This window comes from Mugil cephalus, chromosome 19, assembly GCF_022458985.1.
Source record: "Mugil cephalus isolate CIBA_MC_2020 chromosome 19, CIBA_Mcephalus_1.1, whole genome shotgun sequence".
Classification (NCBI taxonomy): Eukaryota; Metazoa; Chordata; class Actinopteri; order Mugiliformes; family Mugilidae; genus Mugil; species Mugil cephalus.
The window spans coordinates 22,513,487-22,536,325 of record NC_061788.1 but is presented as its reverse complement, the minus strand read 5'-3'; the positions used below and the strand labels follow the sequence as shown (position 1 = coordinate 22,536,325).

Genomic DNA, 22,839 nt, shown 5'->3' with positions numbered 1-22,839 from the left:
CCTAAAACAGACATTAAAAACCATAAAAATACATCAGAAATTTTGAGTAGTAGGTCATTTTGGTTCCAGTGATCCACTAATGATCTACTAATGAAGGCCATGCTTTTTATTAAAAGACACCCTTTTCTGTTGCCGTGCTGCGTGTCTATATAAAGCCAGTACATATGAAAGTTCTTCAGAGACAAAAATGACTAAAACAAGGAACCTAACTCAGGAAACACGCCCGAAGATACAGATTCTCAGCCAGGAAGGTTACAGCTGCCGCCAGATCCCTAGGAAGTGCAGATGCAGTCCTTCAGCAGTTGAATCCGTTCTGCAGAAATAGAGATGAACCAAGATCTGGGTGTCCAAGGGTTTCTTCAGCAAGAAATGACCACATCCTGATCTGCATGTGCAGGGAAAACTGCCAAATGACATCATAGGAGCTCCAAAAGCAGTGGTCAAACCAAACATTTTTAGGTGATACAATGGGGACTGGGTTCAGAATTGCAATCTTATTATAAATGACAGATATCAGTCGCTTTTGTTGCAGATCGAGAGACTGTAATTGGTCTATTTCGGCTTCAGGGGGTTGGTTTGGGAAATGTGGGAACTGCTTTTGGATAAAGTGTCTCATTTGGAGATACCAAAAAAAAAAGTGGCTATTAGGCAGGTTGTATTTATCTGACAACGATGCAAAGGACGTGAAAACACCTTTTTCATACAGGTCATTAAATGTTATGAGGCCCTTATCTGACCATACACGAAATGTAGGGTCAGAGCAGAAAGAGAGAAATGCATGATTATTCAAAACTGGGTAAAGAATCAAAGCCCCATGTAAGCCGTGCTGGTTCCTGAACTGGATCCAAATTTTAATTGTGTTGGTGGCCACCGGATTAGGTGAGACACTATGGGCACTTGTGGGGAGCTGTAAACAGATCATAGAATGTAAAGTGCAAGAAGAGGATGATATTTCTCAGTGTGAGCCCAGGGTGGACAGGTATCTGCACTTTCACCAAGGAGCCAGTATATAAGTTTATTAATGTTGCAGGCCCAAAAATAGTGGTGGAAATTTGGCAATGCTAGTCCCCCTTTGGGTTTAGAAAGTTGAAGAATGTTTTTTTTTAATACAGACCGGTTTATTATGCCAAATAAAAGTGTTAAATTGTTGGTCGAGATTAGCAAAAAAAAGGATTTATTGAGACAAGTTGGGATGTGTTGTAAAAGATACAGAAATTTCAGAAGAATGACCATCTTTATGAGATTAACTCGGCCTGCAAGGGACAGGGGGAGGGCAGCCCATCTGGACAGGTCCAACTTGCATTTATCTAATAGCGACTCAAAGTTCTTCTGAAAGAGTTCCCTGAAGGAGTTGGTAATAAACACCCCCAAATACTTGAATCCTTCTTCAGCTATTTTGAAGGGAAATACAGATTGTGGGAGAGATCTCGCCAAATTGTTAACAAAAAATATCTCACTTTTCTGATTGTTCAATTTATACCCTGATAGGTGCCCAAACTGATCCAGAGTTGACAAAATTGGGGGGCAGGAGGATGTGGGATTTGAAATAAATAAGATCATCAGCATATAAAAAAAATTTGTGAAGTAGACCAAAACACAAAATGCCTTCAAACTCATTCTGCTTTCTAAGCCACATGGCTAGTGGCTTGATGGCTATATTAAACAACAAGGGTGAAAGCGGACAGCCCTGCCGGGTCCCACATTTGAGAGGGAAGTATGCTGAATGGACACCATTAGTATTTACAGAAGCAGAAGGGGTGGCATACAGAAGTTTAACACAAGAAATAAAGTTAGAATCGAAGCCAAATTTCTCTAAGCTGAAAAATAGAAATCCCCACTCCACCCGATCGAAAGCTTTCTCCGCATCAAGCGCTACTACGATTTCGGGAGTGTTTGACAGAGGTGAGAATATGGTGTTCAACAGCCTTCTGGTGTTAAAGAATTTATGTCTCCCCAATGTGAAGCCTGTCTGGTCTAATGAGATTATTGATGACGTCACACTTTGGAGCGAAGGGCGAGAACCTTAGCCAGAAACTTATAATCTATGTTTAAAAGTGAGACAGGTCTATAGTTCCCAAAGGATCCCTGTCTTTCTTCAGAAGCAGTGAAATAGATGCCTCATACAAGGTCACTGGCAGTCTGCCTTCAATAAAGGAATCATTGAATATTCTCACAAGGATGGGGGCTAGTAACATCGAGTATGACTTAAAGAATTCGGCTGCAAAACCGTCAGGACCAGGAGATTTCCTGTTTTGCATAGAGTTGATTGCTTCATGCACCTCCAACAAAAAGATGGGTCTGCCCAGTTCTCGGGCGATATTTATGTCAATCTAAGGATATGTTAACTGGTCTAAAGGATTAGGGGTCGCTGCAGTAATTGGATTGCATTCAGAAATATACAGTGTGGAATAGAAATCAGAAAAATGCTTATTGATAACTACTCAGAAGTGTGGCTACTATCAGGGGGCTTAATTTGAGAAATCAATCTAGAAGCAGTAGTTGTGCGGGCCTGCTGTGCCAAGAGTCTCCCTGCCTTATCTCCCTGCTCGAAAAAAGTTTTGTTTTGATTGTCGCAGCTGTCTCTCCACTATGCGTCATTAACACGTCATGTCCTGAATGTAGTAGTTACCATTTCTTATAGAGGGTGGGGGGTGGAGAGGTGGAGTAGGTTCCATCAAGCTTTAAAAGTTCCTCTGCAGTTTCCACCAGCCTAGCCTGTTCAGCCCTTCTCATTTGGGAAATATAGGATATCACCTGTCCACGAATAGTGGCTTTAAGCGCTTGAATGCTACTGTTGACATCAGGGGTGTCATTAAACTCTATGTAAACACGAATTTGAGTCGCAACAAAATCTTTTTTTTTTTTTAAACACTTTATTTATAATAAGTTTAAACCACATGTAGAACAACAGAGACAATATACAACAAAACAAAAAGAGCAGGACAAAACAAAACAAACCGCCAGCCCACAGAGATATGAACATGTAAAAGTTACAGTTATGCATGTCAGCTCACATACTGAATCAAAAGTGTACAGGTAGATTATAAAGTCCAGGACAGAGTCCAAAGAGTTCAAAGAGCCAGGTCCAAATGAAGATGAGGAGACTGGAAGCTTGACTGTGCAAAGCACAATGTAGACAGTTAAAAACACATGATAGTGTGCAGCGGTACTAGTCAAGAGGATGAGGTCTGTCACTTTGAATACACTGAATAAAAAGTCCCCAGACATCGAAGAACTTGTGATGAGTGTCCGACAGAGTATATCAAATTTCTTCCAGGTAGATACAAGAAACCATATCGTTCAACCATTTCTTAAAACATGGAGGAGAAACTGATTTCCAATGTCTAAGAATAACTTGTTTTGCTACAACCATACCAAGCATAAGGGCTTGTTGTAGTGATGAAAGAACAGTGAGAGAGAAGCTGGAACAGCCAAATAATATCAGATGACTGTCAGGGATCAACTGTTTACTGCATATAATGCTGTACAAATAAAAATTGTCCTCCCAAAAGTTCTGAAGCTTAGGGCAGGACCAGAAGAGGTGACCCAGAGTCCTGTCATCTGATTTGCATTTATCACGAGTTGCAACACAATCTTTAAACTTATTATCTAACAGTAATTGCGAACTGAACCTCCATCGAGAATGTGGAGTTGTATCCCGTGGAAGACTAATGTCAACTGTGGTAGGAGCGTGGTCAGAGGTGGTTATTGGGTGATACTCACATGCATTCACGCAGTCTAGGAGATTGTTATCAAGTAGACACAAAACAATTCAGGAGAATGTGTAGTGTACATGGAGAAAAAAAAGAAAAAGCTCTACCATGGGGGTTTTTAAACCTCAAGGGATCAGAGATACTCAACTGCGATGCATGCGTTTTCACTATGTTCGCTGATTTGGACAGTGCAGTTAGTGTAGGGGAAGATCTGTTGAGAGTCACATCCTGCACCAGATTGAAGTCCCCACCCATTATAATGCGGTTACTGTTAGCGTTTGGAGTTTTTGCAAAGAGCCACATAAAAAATCCCAGGTTGGCGCACAAACTGAAAATAAGACCACTGGTATATTCTGAAGCGTGCCCGAAACAATGACATAGCAGCCGTCAGTATCTAGAATTACATTTGTTGGCTCAAACAGGACCCTTTTATGAGTAATGATGGCTGCCCCTTTAACTTTATCTGTAAATAGAATGGAATAATCCACACCCTTTTAATACATGGGGTATCAGATGTTTTGAGATGTGTTTCTTGTAAAAACATCATGTCCCCTTTAAGGTGTTGTAACTGTGTCAGGATCTTACTAATTTTAATCGCGTTGTTCATGTCCTTAGTATTCCAGGAAATCAGACGCACACCATTATCTGTCTTTACAGCATTAGCCATAGAACCAACAGTAACAAGTTAGATTGACACTACATGACCTGTATTCTGTCCTGTAATGAAGGGAGGGAGAGTGGGGAGGAAGTGTTGAAAAGAAAGAGAGAAAAAAAAACAAAGACAAAACAGTAAGACCTTCCTGAGGGCTATGCCCATAACAAGGAACATCCTCTGAGCTCTCAAGCTCACAGCTAACAGCTAAACTAAGCTTCCAGGGTCTCTTCCCTTGCATTAACAATAATTGACCCCATGAGTCAAAGTGAAAAACATCAATAACCAAGTTGGGTACTGTGTTCCAAACCAGGTATGCAAACCCCTTTTTTGTGAACAAATGAGCCAAGGCAGAAAAGGTTACTGCATAGGACTTGCACCTCTATGGCTCCATAAAACGTTTAAGAATGCCAGAACATCCTGTATAACAATAACATCCATGTAGTAGAGCTTGTTGAACATAAACAAAAAAACAACAACTAACAATTAAAGTAAATGAGCCAGCACAGGGCACTAAGATTTCTTAGGGTAGGCAGGCCATTAAAGTGTTCCTACACATGTATGAGACACTGACGTCCATCATGGGTTAGAAATTATTGGGTTTTATTGATGCAGGCTACTGACAGCAAATCAGTTAATGAAAAGTGTCAGGCTTCAATAAATTCCTTTGACTAAGTGCATAAGGCAAGAGTACTTCAGATAACCCATTGGTGGTGAGAGCTAGAAAAGACAATATAAAATAAAGGGTTATCCACTTAACGTAACAGTGGTTCATCACGGTGGGCTTACTGTAGTAGTCACCCACGGTCGTCAGGTCTCTCCCATGCAGATGGATGTTATGAAGCCTTTAGCCTCTGAGACCGAAGGGAGTGTCTTCCTCTCCCCATCCTTCATCAAGATGACAAGCCTGGCAGGGAATACCAATGCAGGTTTGAAGCCCAGGTTGTAGAGCTCCGACATCACCTCCCGGTATTTCTGACGTTGCTCTACCACCTCTGGTGCGTAGTCCTCGTAGATGGAGATGGGGGAACCCCCGTACTGTAGCTTGCCTCTCCTGGCTCGGGCTTCGCGTATGATCCTTTCCTTTACCTGGTACCCGGGCAGTCTGATAATGACAAGTCGTACTCTCTGCCCCTGCTTCGGTTTCTTGAATAACTTCCATGAGCAGCTCTGCAAAGAAGGCTGTGGGCCGCGCCCCCTCCACTGATTCAGGTATGCCGACCACTCTGAAATTGTTCCGCTGGCTCCGGGACTCCAGGTCGCTAACTTTGGCTAACAGCTTAGCATTAGCGTTAGTGTAGCACAGGATGCATCCAATGTTAGCAGGCGCTCATCTTGTAGAGTAACATTTACCTCGAGAGAGACCATCTTCTGAGCGTGGTCTGACACTGTGGTGTAGGCGAGGTCCAGCTTTGTTTCAAGTGTTGAGATGGAAGCTTTGAAATCAGCGGAGAGGGCTTGGTGGTGTTCTTCCAAAAGGTTAGCAATGGCCGCCATGCTAAACTCACCACTTGTCTCGTGTGTGGGACTGACCTTCGCACACTGGTCTTTTACATTCTGTCTGGTCGCATATACTTACATATTTAGGTGGTGTGCCCGTCAAAAGAGAAGAGTACTACTATTTGTTGTGAGTCTAAAAGTGTGAACCTTACAATAGTTGTGGGAGCAAGACTCGACACGTCTGTACTCCATCGCAGCCAAACCAGAAGTCCAGTACCAAGCTTTTCCATTCTTACACAATACTGAAAAAACATTTAACAAGTCCAATTTACATGTACCACCCACCTAGACCAGACCAAACCAGGCATCCCCACCCCATAGCAATGACACCACTTGATGGCAGCAGCAGTCATCCTGCAGCCTGACACAGACACACACAAAAACGCTTTAGGAACAACTTAAAAAACATGAGGAACACTGGACTGAACAGCTGTGGCTCAGTAGGTAGTAGGTCCTTGAGCAGTCCTCCCAGTGTGTGACACTGGTGAATGAGTGTGTGCTTGTGTGAGTGAATGGGTAGATGTGTCTGTGACTGTAAAAGCGCTTTGAGTACCAAAAGGTAGAAAAGCACTATATAAAAAGCAAGACCATGAACTGTTTGAAAGATTTGCAATTGTGGATAAATGCAGACTTTCATAATCTAAATAAGTAAATAAGAGAAAAACAGAAATAATTCTGGACACATTTTGACAGTTAGCCTCCCACTGCAGCCTGTTGGAAGAAACTTTGGTGTGATTTTTGCCTTTGCCTTTGCATTTGATAAACAGACCAGTTCAGTGGTCAAGATGTGCATTCCTGCACATGGAGCTGGGGATTCGGTCAGGATACTTATCCATCATGCAATACCATCAGGGAGGAGTGTGACTGCCCCCCCATTTATTGTGCAGCATGACAAAGACCCTAAACATACAGCCAAGGTCATTAAGGACTATGTTCAACGTGAAGAAGAAAAAGAAGTCCTGGAAGTGATGGTATGACCCCCACAGAGCCCTGATCTCAGCGTCATCGAGTCTGTCTGGGATTACATGAAGAGACAGAAGGATTTGAGGAGGCCTACATCCACAGAAGATCTGTGGTTAGTTTTTCAAGATGTTTGGAACAACCTATCAGCCAAGCTCCTCCAAAAACTGTGTGCAAGTACCTAGCATAACTGATGCTGTCTTGAAGGCAAAGGGTTGTCACATCAAATATTGATTTGTTTTAGATTTCTCTCTTGTCCATTCATTGCATTTTGCCAGTTGATGAAAATAAACTATTAACACTTAAATTTTTGAAAGCATTCTTAGTTTATAGCATTTTTTCACACCTGTCTAAAACTCTCTACTCTACCAACTACAGAGCCTACTTATCTGCCACTGTCGAGATGCCACTGTTGATCCCTTGTGGATCATGAAACCCTGTCTATGAAGATATATACCTCATGTGAGAACACCACTCTCCACCACCCCTTAAAAGAAGGTTGAGAGAATGCTTGTGGAAAATGAAGCTGAGTTCAGTTTCCTTACGCAGTACAGTCTGTTGAGCCTTTTCAACCATCTGAGGTTCTCAAAGAGATGAATTCCAAGGAGATTCATGTGGCTCATCCTCTCTAGTGTAGGGCTCTAATGCAGAGGGGTGTGTGCTCAGGCTTGGCATAATTGAGATGTTATTACTGCCTGTGGTCTTTCACTCAAAAAGTCCAGTACCCAGTGGCAGGTGGCGGTGTTCAGAGTAAAAGGAGTTTCTCTATTAGTCTCTGGGGATGATAGTATTTAACGCTGAGCTCAAATCAGTGCATGGGATTCTGGCATAGGTACTGTGTGTAGAGTGGTAGACATTGTGTTCTCTAAGGTGGTATTAAAACAATGAGTTGGTTTGTTTACATTCTGAGAAAAAGCCAATTGAGTCTAATAATGAAGTAAACCTGAGGCTGTCACTGACAACATCAACATGGATGTTAAATTTTAAATGCAATAATGACTAGCACAAAATCACATAAAAAGAGCAGGTGGATGATATAGACAATCTGAATGAGCAAGACTAATAAGGCTTTCAAGTGATTTAAAGCTTTGCTTAGGTTCAAGTCAGAGTAGATACCGCTCCTCGTCCTCTGTTTGTGCTTTAAGGAATGTATGTTTGGGATGATTAAAGCATCTGTCTGTCTGATAAGTTAATGTAGGTCTGTGTCTCTTTTACCCACAGAAACCACTTTCCACTTTTATACCATATTTTTGTTTGGTTGCTACTCAGTATTTGCTTTGATAAATTGCTGTCCTTTCAGTTATTTGCCTCTGTCTTACAAATTAAGGGTTTTCTATTCTATTCTATTCTATTCTATTCTATTCTATTCTATTCTATTCTATTCTGTCTCACTATTTGTCATCTTTTTTGCTCTTTGTACAGCCTCAGATGCTTCCTCATCTTCCTCCTCCTCACCATGGCTTAGAGGTTTTGTAGACTTCACTTTCACCATTGAACCTCAGGACATGGTGACAGTACGAGGCAGTGTGCTACAGCTCGACTGCCAGGCGCACTCAGATGTGGTGGAAAGACCTCTTAACATCGCGTGGCGCAAGGATGGAGTGCTGCTTAGTGCAGTGGTTGACGAGCGGCGGCGACAACTGGGTAATGGTTCACTGCTGGTCCAGAATGTAGTTCACTCGCGACACCACCGTCCTGATGAGGGAGAATACCAGTGTATTGCCACGCTGGATGGACTGGGAAGCATTGTGAGCCGGACAGCAAGGATCACTGTAGCGGGTAAGAAAGTATTGTTATATTCAGTTAGTGATATAACTTTTACCCAGTGTGTTTTTCTAACTGCACAAACAATATACAGTTGGGGCAACTGTAACTTATTAGATAGTGTGGGTTGTCCATGAACCAGAGGCTTAGCAACTCGATCACCGATACATGGACCACACATAAAGAGTCCTCATGCCACTGAATACACTGAAGCCCAACATTGGCACTGCTTGTGTGAACACATGGGTAGATTATTATTGTGAAGCACTTTGAGTACCAATATAAATATATAAATCAATACAAGACCATTTACCACGTGCACAGATGTGTAGTGATCAACAGCTGAGGGATAAGAGAAAGGGAAAAGCTACACAGAGTAACGCTTGAAAGAAAACATGACTAAATGGCACTGCAGTGTATTTTAGTGAGAAGGTTCATCACAGTCAGGAAAGCACCCAGTATCTGACCAGATCAAAAAGATCAAAAAACAAAAAACTGGTGAAGGACACTGAGTGGGCAATAGGAAGTCATGAGAAGTCAGGTTGATACAGACTCCAGACTAACTTCAGACTCTAAAGGACCATAGCTTTGATCCCATTTGACATGAGTCATTTATAAAGAGTTCTTGTCTTCAGAGAGACCGCAGTCTCTAATTCCAGGTATTTCATCACCTCATTCATTAGGTTTGAGTATGTTGGTGTCAGGTGTGGAGGAGGTTTTACAGGTGAGGACCCAAATGCAGGACTATTGATGAGGCAGGAACTCCAAACAAAAAGGTATTTAATAATTAACAAAAGGTGCTGCGCATGGCAGCTAAATACAAAATTCAAAAGAATCACGACATGGCAAAAAATCGTAAACACAAGGAACATGGACGTGGAAACATGACATGGAGACATTAAAACGACACGACCACGAACAAAGGGAAAAGCAGGGCTATATATACACAAGAGGGCTCAGGGCTGACAAGACACAGATGAAATGCATGAGGATAATCAACTCGGGTGAGACCAATAAGCAATCAAGGGACACACAAGGAAGCACAAGACAGGAAATCCAGAACTTAACAAAATACGTACGGAAACGTAACATGACACAGACAGACATGACAAACCACAAGGAGACACGACAGACCAGAAACTAGGAAACTTGGCAAAATAGAACAGGAAACACAAAACATGATTCACAAAATAATATGTACCGACAGATGAAGTTTTCTGTTTCCAATTAAATAAGATTAATCTTCATGCTAGCAGTCTCAGAAATGAAAGTCTCTTCTGTTTCACAGCATTTTATATCCTGAAGTGAGAAAAATATTTCTACAATAATCTATCCTTTGATATCCTCTGACAGCTCCAGAACATGTATTCTAATACTGCTGCTGCATGAAACAAACAATGTTCAAATGAAAAGTTTAGATCTGAAAAAAGGTTTGCTGAGGTTTTGTGAAGAACATGGTAAATATGTTTTACCATAAAAAGTAAAAGACCATCCCCTTTATTTTAATTCTAAGAGGAAAGTCTGCAAACCTCGATTACACCTTCATTTCACCAGCCAAAACAATTTGCATACCACATTTTTTTAATCATGCTATCCAAACAGAAATCTGAACCATAGCTTAATGACTTTACTTGTGCTGTCTTATGAGAACTGAAGAGAGCTGAGTGCAAGTGGAAAAGGAGTGAAATATGCAGCTGTCTTTTGACACTATAAAGGACATCAATTGCAAATGTTAAAAGAAAAAAAGCAGAAATTACATTTTTGATTATATTATTTTAGATGACTGCCACAAACCCCTTGTCCATTTATGTACTATGTACTTGGCAACTAAGAGAAGGTGAGGTAGAACTGTAGGCAGAAGGACATCAGAACAGAGGTACTGGACAGGAGAGACAGATGTGCAACCCTTGGGCTGGATTTCAGTGGTGATGAGTTCCTCTAGATCCAGCAGGAGGTTGATAGGGAGTAACAACTCAGGATTAAACTGATTAAACTTCAATAGGCTCAGGAACTTTGACAAACAACACAAAAGTGTGTGGCTGAGAGCTCAGGACACTGCAAGTTAATAAATACATGCGCTGAGACAAAACACAAGCAAATTCAGAAAATGGCTTCTTCAGTATCACAGCACATGCGCGGCAAAAGCTCACAACACAACTGAAAACAGAAACGGAATGCAAGTACTCACAACACCGGAAAATACTCACAATGCCACCATGTGCTGCAGACACCTGCAAATACAGAAACACGCTGCAAGAATCACACCAGGTGATGGAATCGATTCCCTACGAAGTGATGGAAGCTTTATGATTTTTAGAATTGTTGACATTTGTTTCCTCATCAGTGTTGTTAGAAATTAGCTGAAATGTAAGCTATCTTCTTATTTCATATTATCATTCTCTGAACAACCCGATGACTTCATGAGCATTTTGCTTATTAGCTGCCAATTCCAAAGCTGCCAAAATATGCAATTCAATTTGAAAACTTATGCTGATATCATGTTAGCTGTCTACAACATTATTTCCAGACCCCCTTGCGATGTAAAATTTGCTTTTATATTGATGAAGACATTTTGTGGTTGTGTTTTGTCTGTTTGCATGTGTTTTCTTACTATGCTGTGTGTGGAGCTCTCTTGGCCACTTTAGAATAGTCCTAAAACTTAGCGATGAGAAAGAATAAAAGTGATAAAGGTTTTTCTGCCAGCCTTGGTGACTCTGTACCCTACATCCTTTTATGCTATCCCAACTGTCAGGTCCATTAGATTGGTATAAACCAGGCCTCCTTCTCAAACCTCCATTTCCCTCTCCCTTTAGGTTATTGCTTATTATCATTAAACGGCATAGCACCAACCTAACCTTATCTCTCGAAATTTCATGTTTCAGATCAATTTTCCCGACGCAGTGACACATGTTGGTACTTGGAAGTTATTTTAAAAACAAAACATAAAGAAGTGTGACAGAGGTGCCAATAGTCAAACGTGTTCCTTGGGCCAAGCGGGCAATCTGAGATTGTTACAGGTTCTTATGAATAACATGTGTTTTATTGTTTTTAAGCTTTTTTCATACCACACAAAAACAGAGCTATTTGTACTTGAGCTGGCAACAACAAGAACAAAGTTTGTTTTTTCCAGGTCACTTCAAGAGAAACTCAAATGCAGTACTTAAGGGAAGTCCTCATAGGGCCTTTTCATCACATTCATCACATAGCATCATAAGACAGAAACAACTGGATGATTAGAGGCACTTTTCTTATTTTAGGACGGCAGCCAATCGGTTTGACGTACTCGTCCGCTATTTATTCAGCATGCACCCCCACACAGTATGCCAGCCTTTACCCAGGAGAGATTAGCGCTCACACTGCGAATATTAGCATATGGAAGCTCACAGAGCAATGTGGCCGCTAGCTAAATGGGATCGACAACTGTGAGTTCAATCGTCTCTGCCAGCTGATCCTCAAAATGATCCACAACCAAAAAAGGGCAGGAATGACAACAATTAAAGACGAGGAGGGAAGATATAATGTGGTAATCAGAATAATGGAGGGGACAGAAATCACTCTTTTAAATGTGTATGCAACCTCTAGGTGTTCTTGGACATTTTACAGAAAATTGAATTACTGATCACAAAAGTCCAGGGTTTTGTGAAATGTGGAGGTGATTTCAATTTAAGATTAAGTCCAAACTCAACTACAGTCACAGGGCACATGAAACAAGAAATTCAAAAAGAAATTCAGACTTATCTGAAAGAAAATGACACTGGGGAGGTTTTTATAATGCTGTGGGTCACTTGTAAACTTGTTCTGAGAGGGAAAACAATAGTAAAATTACCACACCAAAAGAAACTCAGGAAAGAGGCAGTGGCGGCTGGTGGCTAACACATTCGCTCACACAGTCACACCCTGGTGGTGGTAAACTACTAATGACCTGGATCAAATAAAATTTTCAACTTCTCACATTTATTGAAGGCAATAATTATATTAATATTATATTATTATTATATTAGTATTTTCATGCAAAATACATGAAATAAAAGATCAGGACTACTGGGGAATATAAAAAACTCAAATTATATAGGTTTATTGCAGTTGATTAGATTACTTTTAAAGATATATAGGATCTGGATCAGTCCACGGTTTCAGAGTCTTTAGGGCTGGACTCACAGGAAACTCTTACAAGTTAAGCCACACAGTATATTTATATAATATGTACCGCTACTTTCTGTTGCACTGAGTGACTGAGTCTGTCACTTGCATTCCCTGGACCCTCAACATCGCTGGCCTCCCTTTATTAAGATCCCCTGCTAGCTCCTTTGGGGACAGATCCTGGCTGTGTGGACCATCCCCTGTGCCATTTTTATGTGCTTTTTTCTTGACTGCTAAAATCATACAGAAATTCATTGTCAGCAGACAACAAATCTGCCACCCAATTTGATAATTGCTATTTATGCTACACTAAAGTAACTCACCAGACTGCAGAATATTCTTATATTTGATTTTCACCTGCTGCCGCGTCCTTCTCTGGCCAGACAGGTTTGTTCTTTAAGAAGGTTGGTGGATGAAACAGAATACAACATGGGGAAAAAAGATTCAGTACATTACACTGACACACAGAGCAGATAATTTCTTTGAATGTAATTATACGTTCTATGCGCCACATTAAAGCAAGAAACACAAATATTAATTAGTGGACTTGGAAAGTAATCTGCTGCGCATCCTTTTACTGTAACTATGACAGCTCCAGTGGAGTACACTTTATCAATTGTACATGTTTGGGCTACTTATGCATTAAGGCTTTTTCCTCTTTTTAATTGCGCTGGTGTTGCTTTTTTTCTTCAAATGTCTTTCAGTTTTTCATATTGTCCAACAAGCAGCTCTTGTTGAGCGGGCGTGAAGTAGGACACGCGTCCATGTTCCATTTTCCCATCTGTGAATCTGTGGTCTTCTAAAGAATAACATGAACAAGCACTTATGGTGACAGTCCACACCTGGCTTGACTCAGCCATGTCTTTTTATCCTGGCTCGGCAAACGTGCAGCTGATTAATCCATGAAAGTGCCGACAAGGCTTAGTTAGCTAAACTTCCTCATTTATCCGCGATGTCTTTTGTGCAATACCCCCCTGGATCTTGTTGGACAATCAATATTTTGGTCAACATAATTATTCAGTTATTATATTTTTGCAATGAATTACATTTGGTTACGATTCTGGTAGTCTTCTGATCCCAGAAGACAGGAGTTTGGCTTCCAAACAGCGCAAACATCTAAAGCTATTAGTTTAGAAAGCATTTTTTAATGCTGGTCTCAGTGGAATATGTAAACATTAAAATCTTACACTACAAGCATATCAGACTTCAAAACTACTGCTTCTCCTACTGTCTGGGGTGATGTAAATATCCAAGCATACTGAAAACAGCATCAATAAGAAAAAAATTGCGACCAAGTAAGTTATTTGATATTAGACATCTTCTGAAACAGATCTCTCATTTGTATTAGAAATATGGGTCAAGAGAAGAGTTGTTCTGCCAGACTCTTGATGAAATTGGCCAACACTTTTAGTTTTGTAGAAACACTGTCAGAAAGCTCAGGTCTGGGCAGAAGGAATAAAAGAACATTTCAAATGTTAAATCATACAAACCTGCTGTAAAAGAAACTCAACAGAGGGAAAGTAAACCACTTTTTTTCTGAAGTAAACCAACAGTGCATAACTTTTATCTTCCCACCCTCTGGTGGACATAAAATGCAACACAAGGCGTGCCAATGTGGGAATGTTGCCATGACACCAGATTAAAACTCTGGTACTCTGCAAAATGCAGACAGATTTCACTGACACTGATAGGCTTAGTCACCATTGTTTCAACATGTTTGGCAAGGGTTTGAATGTAACATCCATTCATTACACTACAGCTTTAATATCCCCAAACTCTGGCAGCATGGTTAACGTAAAAACATAGCTACATGCTGAAATAACCATTGGGTCCACATGGCTCCTTAATATGAAAGTTGTGTTTAGTATAGTTTATATCTTTATGTACTTTAATTTTGCTAATGTACTTAATCTGAAGTTTCGTCCCTTCCCCTAAGGTCCACTGAAGGTGGTGGTCTCCACAGAGTCCGTGTCCTCTTATGTTGGTGACACAGCCCTGCTGCGCTGTGAAGTCTCTGGTGACCCAATGCCAGTCATCCGCTGGCAAAAGAACAAAGAAGACCTGCTGCTATCCTTAAACTCTGATTCTCGTCTTGTGGTGCTGCCATCAGGCTCACTGCAGGTGAGCCAAGTCCAGCCAACAGACTCAGCAACATACCGCTGTCTGGCTGAGAACCCAGGCAGTACTAGGACAGGGGCGGATGCAGAACTCAGAGTGCTCCCAGGTAACTGATCAAACAGTAACATAATGAAAACACATGACTGAGGGTTTTTGTTGATCCATGGCTGATTGAGACTGAACATGATACCACACAGTTCACTTAAGGTGTACATTTGTCCATTTGCTTAAAAGCTACTGCTACTGAAGATAATATTTTTTTTTTGTCAGTTTGAATTTTTACTAATTTCTGCTCAGTGCTGGATGACGAAATGAATGAAAATTAAATGTGACAGTGAATACATAGCATGTCTGATGTGCATGGGATGTGAGAGAGCAGATTTCCCCCAGGTTGTGTGGTGCCTGTCAGTCACTGATACCCCTTACCATTAAAAATACTGGGTGGACACAGAATTTTCAGGCCCGAGTCGACCCGCCTTTCGTGTGCTTTCACATTGCTGGCAGTCCTGGGTCTGACCACCTGCTGTGAGAACTGCGTGCCTGTTTTTTCCTTCCTCTCATATGTCATTGTGTCGCCAACGTAGTAATTACACATTTTAGTGCGCTGAATCTCCTCTCCTCTACGGATGCAGAGCAGCTCGCGGATCTCACAGTCTTGCCAGTGCGCTGCCATGATTGATAAAAAAATGTGCCACATCGCTATACAAGCTGTATATAAACACAGCGGTGCACGCACATTTCACATCAAGATTGTGTAACAACACATTTGATCTGTTTGATTGAATAGATAAAAGTCTCTTCCCTTCAGAGATTGGTCTCTTATGGGAGTACACCAAAACTTTGCTCTGTGTTTGAGGTGCTCAGAGCCGTGGAGCTTCTACAATGACAATGTCTAACGGGCCGTCCAGTGACAAAATCAGAATGTGACAGGCAGGTACATCAATGTCTTCATGTGAATTAGCGGGTCGATGCAGCATTGCTGTTCACATCAAAGCAAAGTCGAGTCGAGCCAGTAAGATCCCGGGTTGTTTGCCGGGCCAACTCGGGTCAACCCTCGTTTTTCGTGCGACCCCGGTATTTCTTAGCTGGATTTCTCTTTTCATGTGTCCATATGTAGCTTCAGTTATTTTTCGCCTTTATTGTTCCAACTCTACACTAGCAGGAAGTGATTTATTTCTAGCCTTTTCTGCTATCCCTTTCAAAGACAGGAAATGTCAGACACAACCTGCGTTGCTGCTTGGTATTGAACCCTTTATTTTTTTTAAAAAAGTTTCCACTGTCATTTTTTAAATATCTGGATCTCTTTTAAATTCTCTGGATATTTTTAATATTTATTTTTCTATTCCATTCCTTTTTCTTACACAGTTGAACTGAATAACATGCTAGTTAGATGGAACTTTTTTGCTTGTTTGGTAATCATGTGTCCAGGTAATGACTGTCAGGTTACTGAATGCTTGATCACCCCTGACACTGTCTTTTTCATCCTCACTCCCCTTTTTCCATCCTTCTCTCTTTCAGAACCCGAGAAGATGAGGAACCTCCAGTTCCTACAACATTCATCCAAAGTAACAGCTCTGCTGGGAACAGATGCTTTGCTGGAATGTTCCGCCTCCGGATACCCGACTCCAAGCATCCAGTGGAGGAAAGGAGAAGAAGGGATCCACAGTTGGTCTGTCACTCCACTTGTTTGTTTGACTGTGTTCATATGTATGATTTGTGACGTAATTCTTATGTTGTCACAAAAGGGAAGTTGAGGAGTGTTGTAAGTCAGGCTGGGGTTTGACTTGATATAACATAACAATGGACTTATCCTTATCCTATCCAGGTGCAAGTTTTATAAGAGCTTAAAACATTTGAAAGGAAAACCTAAACATTTATTTATTTATTTATTTATTTTTTTTAAACCTTGTCTGTAGGAACAAAAAGTACTCTCTGCTGGGGGGCAGTAATCTGATTATCAGGACCGTCACTGATGATGACTCTGGCAGTTACAGCTGTACAGCCACCAACAAGAACTACAACATCACAGCACATGCAGAGCTAAGTGTACTAGGTGAGTACTAGGAGAAAATGCACATTGTTATTCGATAATGACAGTGGAGAGGTTTTCTGTCAGACTAAAGGTGCCATGATTACATGGTCAGCGCTTGATCTCCATGTCTGTATTACCTCACTCTAAAATGCTTTTATACCAAAAGCAAAGACTGTACTAAATGTCATCACTCCCTTCCTACCTCACATCAGTCCTCCCATGGATAGAAAAACACACATAGAATAAAGATTGGAGCACAATGGTTATCATCCAGTGATTCTAATAATCATGAAGTGATCTGAGTTGCTGGTCATGGACTGAATAAAGAAGACAATCGCTGTCAGCACTGACCCTTACCAGTATGCTTACAAGGAGGGCAGATTCTCCATAGATACCATCTCATGTTCCACATCCGGGCTTCACCCACTGGGGTAACAGGAACTATTATGTCAGGCTGCTCTTTCAGGATTTCAGATCAACTTTTAATACAATTACACAGACACACAAACTGCAGACCCTTGGGCTTAGGGCACAGGAACTATTATGTCAGGATGCTCTTTCAGGATTTCAGATCAACTTTTAATACAATTACACAGACACACAAACTGCAGACCCTTGCTAATCTCTAAAATGAGACAGAGTACAAAATAGAGACAACATCTAACCCCGGCCCTAACCCCTAACCCATGTTTGGATTTACGACTGCTCCTTGGCTGCTAATGGATTCTTGCAGAATTTTTGACTGAATTCTGAATTTTGATGAACTGAAATGCCTGAACAGCCATTGATTATTTTGTTAGAAGCAGTTAACTTTCAAATATTTCTGTTATAATCGCATTCAATCTACATCTCTGGGAAATGTTTGAACCTGGCATTCATGAGGATGTTACTTAGACATGTACCACCCACCTAGACCGGACCAGGCACCCCTTTACGGCAGCCATAGATATAAACACTAAATGCCGCCTCCGTCGTCTCTGTCCATTGGAACGATGCGTCAATGCTGCTGCCATCTTGGGGAGGGGGAAGCCGTGTCTACTTAGTGTATTAGTGAACAGAGGCAGAGGTCTATCAATGATTAAAACCATCATAACTCACTGAATTTTCAACCGATTATCAATTCATTTGGTCTATTATAAATGTCAGACATATATTTATGATAAAATATAGATTGGTTACATTGAAAATGCAGGTAATGTGCACACCATTGAAAGGCTTGTAGGTATTTGTCAAAATGATATGATATAAAACATCTTCTTACTTGCGAAATGGTATTCCCTGTTGCTTGTGTTTGATATTTCTTTCATGGGACCATCCATAAACGACACAAAAGTCTGTCATTTTAGTTGGTCAGATGCACTGACTACAGTCTGACCGCTGTTAAGAACCCCTGCCCAAGATGGCGGCCGCATTGACGTGTCTGACCAGCCAGAGTGCGGCATCTAGTGTACATATATCTTAGATGGCAGCAGCTATCCACAGCAGGATGTAGCCTGACACAGGCATACACAAAAACTGCAGATTTACAGTTGCTAAAAAAACATGAAAAACAGGTGTTGACCTGGCCAAATTCACTAGATCCCAAAAGTATCTGTGGGATGATCCACAGAGACCCCTCCCCTCATGGGACCCAAAGGCAACATTCCCCACTAACAACATTCCGTTACCAGACACCGCAGGACACCCTCAGAATGCCCATGTCTATTCATTGGCACAAGGGAAACCTACATAATTTTACAAAGGTGGTCATAATGTTGGGCTGATGGGCAGTTGGTTGCAATAGCTGATGTCTGATGGTTATGTTAGATAGTAGTAGTAGAAAAAATACATACACATATACATTTGTAACTAGTAATTGTCCTGCCGACCTGTAACCGAATGTTTACTTACTGCCTATTATAACCTGCACAATACTGATATGAATATATTTTGCCATTCTGCTGTTATGCTGCTATGCAAAACGAAGTTACTTGATCAGTTTGGGATCTAGTGAATTTGGAGGCCAAGTCAACACCTTGTGCTATTCTTTGAGTGTCTAAACCATTTTTGTGTGTGTGCCTGTGTCAGGCTGCATCCTGCTGGGGATGCTGCCATCAAGAAGTGTCATTACTATGGGGTAGGGGTGCCTGGCCAGGTCTAGGTGGTACATGTCTAAGTAACATCCTCTTGAATGCCAGATCCAAACGTTTCCCACCAGAACATTGCATTATCATTGGACATGCTTACATTACCTGATCACTTATACAATAATATAACAGTAATCATCAAGTGCAGAGTTTAAATTACAATACTCATTTGAAATTTTGCTCACTTATCTTTCAAAGGTGCTAAATGATCAATTACCCTGTCACTGAAATCAGGCATGTTCCTCTCTGACAAACTGTCCTGGCCCTGATGAGTGCCATGGTCACTCAGTATCTCAGATTATGAGATGTGACTCTTATGCTTTAGACTATTTGTATCTGCTCAGCTCTTCCTTAGAGCTGTCTACTCCCTCACACTGTCACACTTTGTCAGCATTGTGCCCTTTGTTTCCCATTTAGTTGTCCGCGGTTATTACCGTTAGGTTTGGCTTCTCTGGAAACTTTCCAGTGGAAAGACAGCTCTGACTGAGAGGCCAGGTGATGTGAACTGGTCTCTTGGTCCAGTTGTATTTTACACCAGGGTTATTGGAGGCCATTAGACTTTACAACAACACCAACAGCAACAGTGGCTATTTATAAATTAATAAATATCCACTATTGCTCCTAAAGCAAAGCTGTTGTTCACTCCATGCAGCTGTGAAGTTCTTAATTTTAGAAACAGTATTGTATGGAAAAGTATTATGAGCAGACTGCACACCATAAAAACAGTGAGTTATCTGTCATTTGCAAAAGTAATGAATCAGTTGTCTACATTGGCTTGGAGGAATTGTATCCCATTTCTCAGAACAGACCTGCTTCTGAGATGTTGGTGGGTTTCCACACATGAACTGCTTGCTTCAGGTACTTATACAACATTTCTATTTGATGAAGTTCACAGCTTTGACTTGGTTGTTCCTAAACATTAATTTCTTCCTTGTTTTCTTCAGAACTTCTTGTGTGCTTGGGGTCATTTTCACCTCATGGACAGATGTAATTGTAGATTTTACTGGTATAATTCAGAATTCATATAACTAGCAATAATGGTAAGCCAATCTCGTCCAGATGCAGCAAAACTGGCCCATACATGGACATTCCCACCCTGATGTTTCACAGAGGAAATAAGGTCTTGAGTGTTTCTTTGTTTTTATCATTCAAACTTAAGTCTACTGGCTTGTCCATATGATGGGCAGAAATCCAGAAAGTTGTCAGAAAGTTGCTTTGTCCTTGCCACTCTGCCATGCACTTCACACTTGTTTATTTGGTATCTGACTCTGGATTTGTGATCCACTTCATTCATTCAGGTGAGCCGTTAAAATTGTGAGTTACAATCCGTGGTACATGGACCACAATTGTCTATGAGCAAGATACTGAACCCCAAGCTGCTCCCAGTTCAGAGCTTGGCACTGGTGTGTAAATGTATGTGTGCGCTTGTTTGAGTGTGCTTGGAATACCGTGCTTGCTATATAAATACTCAAAGACACAAATAAATTACAAATTATCTTTAATAAAGTGTTACAATTATTAAATAAATATTTTAAAATACCTTTCCTGCATTTGGTTTAACTACAAACCATGCTACAAATATGTTTTAAAGAGAACCAGTAGCCATACTTAATTTGTCGACAGCTGCAAAAGTAGTGATAAAGTTACACCTCCAGGGCAGGTCCAGAGCAGCAGCAAGCTGAGCAGGGCTGGAATCAGAGGCAGAAAGAACTGAGTTTCAAAAAGGTGACTTGAACAAAGAGAGACAAAGACATGGGCAGCAATCACAAGAGCACTGGAAGAAATCTCGTTTTACAAGGATCAAAGTAAGCACTGGAGCAGGAGCCAGTCATAGTTACCGTGAGGTGAACTGTAAAGATCTGGCAATGAGTGAGTGAGGAATCGATGTATTTAAGATGAGCAGTGATGAGCTGATGAGGAACAGGTGTACGCCCTGCAGCAGCTGACTGCGTCTGGAACCACCCCTAAGGAGGAGGGAAAAACAGCAGGAGAGCAGGGATGTGGATATGACACTCACTGGTTGTTGTTTGTCCATCTCTTACACTCATCTTAATGAACCCCCCCCCCCCCACAGATTTTTTTTTTATTGCTTTTTTATTTAACAGTTAAGACTTGACAAGATATAATGGTTAATGCTTGCTGACACTATTGTCTAGTAGGGATGAACAATAGAAGTAGAACATTAATAAAACTAATCCTAATATGCAATAATTTTGCATTAAAAAGGAAACCAAAAAGAAGACTGAGGTACCTGATTGATGTAACCCCACTACTTTGTGCTAGGTAAAATGATTGCAGTGGTTTTAAAATAGCTCTCAAAAAAACCTGAATATTAATTTGCAGCTGAATGTGAAGTTGATTCTATAATGACCCTGAAACCATACCGAGATCAAACACATTTTGATCATTTGTAATAGAGTAAGTTTGTGTTAGTTTGTTGTTAACTGAGGCTGTTGACATTGAGCATAACAACATTTGAGCTAATTTCCTGTTTTCCAACATGCAGATATGACAGTGTTTATATGTCTTGTTGATTTGTGTAATTCTGCAGTTCCTCCACAGTTCCTGAACTACCCAACCAACACATATGCCTACGAGTCAACTGATATTGAGCTGGAGTGTGCTGTGACAGGAAACCCACAGCCAACTGTCCACTGGATGAAGAATGGGGAGGAAGTCATCCCCAGCGACTACTTCCAGATAGTGGTGAGTCACACAAAATCCAAAAACAAAAAGACATGTAGTACAAAAGTTTTTTTTCAACATGTTTATACACACAGAGTTGGAGATTGTGTTGGCAAGTGGAATTTGTCTGGGTCTCGGTACAAGTACAGTATACAAATATGGAATTTTAATAATTATAACAGGTCACACAATTGCTTCAAGGCTAATGTACTTGCACTGAAAAAGGACATAAACAGGAAGTTACAGATTATTAGTTACAGATTATTGCAATTTCAAGGTTGAACGTCGAGCATGTAAGAAAAAAGGGCACCTTGTCATGGTGTTCCCATCCTGAAATCTCATCTCATCCAACCACTTAGCCTCACTAGGGTCGCAGGGGTTGCTGGAGCCAATCCCAGCTAACTAAGAGACAAACAACAATTCACACACACACTTAGTTAGAATCAATCTAACGATGTCTTTTTCCAGAGCACCAGGAGAAAACCCATGCACAGCATGCAAACTCCACCCAAAAAGGTCCCATTCAGACTCAAATCCAGACCTTCTCAGTGAGAGGTTAACCACCACACCAGGAGGTCCAGTGTGTTTGAGAATGCACCTTCTTCTTTACAAGCACTTTGTATCGACATTGTCCATATTATCATTTTATTGCCTCTCTAATTCCCAAGAGGCTTCCCTGGCAAGTCTCTACAGTATGTTGTTTTGTCCTCAGATTTAGCTCAAACAGTGAACACAGATGACCTGTCAGCCAGGGTTTCTGATTGGCATGCTGCGTGATAGTCTTGATAACAGTCAAATAATCTATACACTTATTGACACAGCCAGTGACAGTGGCAGTATAGTCCGCAAGTCAGTAGAGATTTTCTGATTGTTCGGTAGGGGTGTCACTTCCTGTTTCTCCAGTGCCGTTGTTTTAAGCATTACCTAAGCCCCTCTAATGGAGGCTTAGCCCCCCCAAGCCTCATACGCCTCTAACCTCTTTGCTGGCTGTCACGACACCAACATTTAGCTGGAACAGGAAGATTGCCATTATTCAAAGACTGGACCACCAAGCTAAAGTAAATAAAGTACCTTGTAAATGCAACTATTTACATTCACAGATTCAGCAACATATATACAGGACTGTGCAAAAGTTTTAGGCAGGTGTGA

General features: G+C 41.0%; 1 protein-coding gene across 1 annotated transcript in view; it reads left to right on the top strand.

The window, feature by feature from the left end:
* Positions 1-22,839, top strand: part of dcc (DCC netrin 1 receptor) — an 88,195-nt gene that overhangs the window by 20,056 nt on the left and 45,300 nt on the right. Inside the window, exons 2-6 of the mRNA XM_047570186.1 lie at positions 8,248-8,604; positions 14,666-14,953; positions 16,366-16,516; positions 16,764-16,900; positions 21,557-21,711. Of these exons, the coding sequence (XP_047426142.1) occupies positions 8,248-8,604; positions 14,666-14,953; positions 16,366-16,516; positions 16,764-16,900; positions 21,557-21,711 (1,088 nt within the window). The remainder of the gene's footprint in view (positions 1-8,247; positions 8,605-14,665; positions 14,954-16,365; positions 16,517-16,763; positions 16,901-21,556; positions 21,712-22,839) is intronic.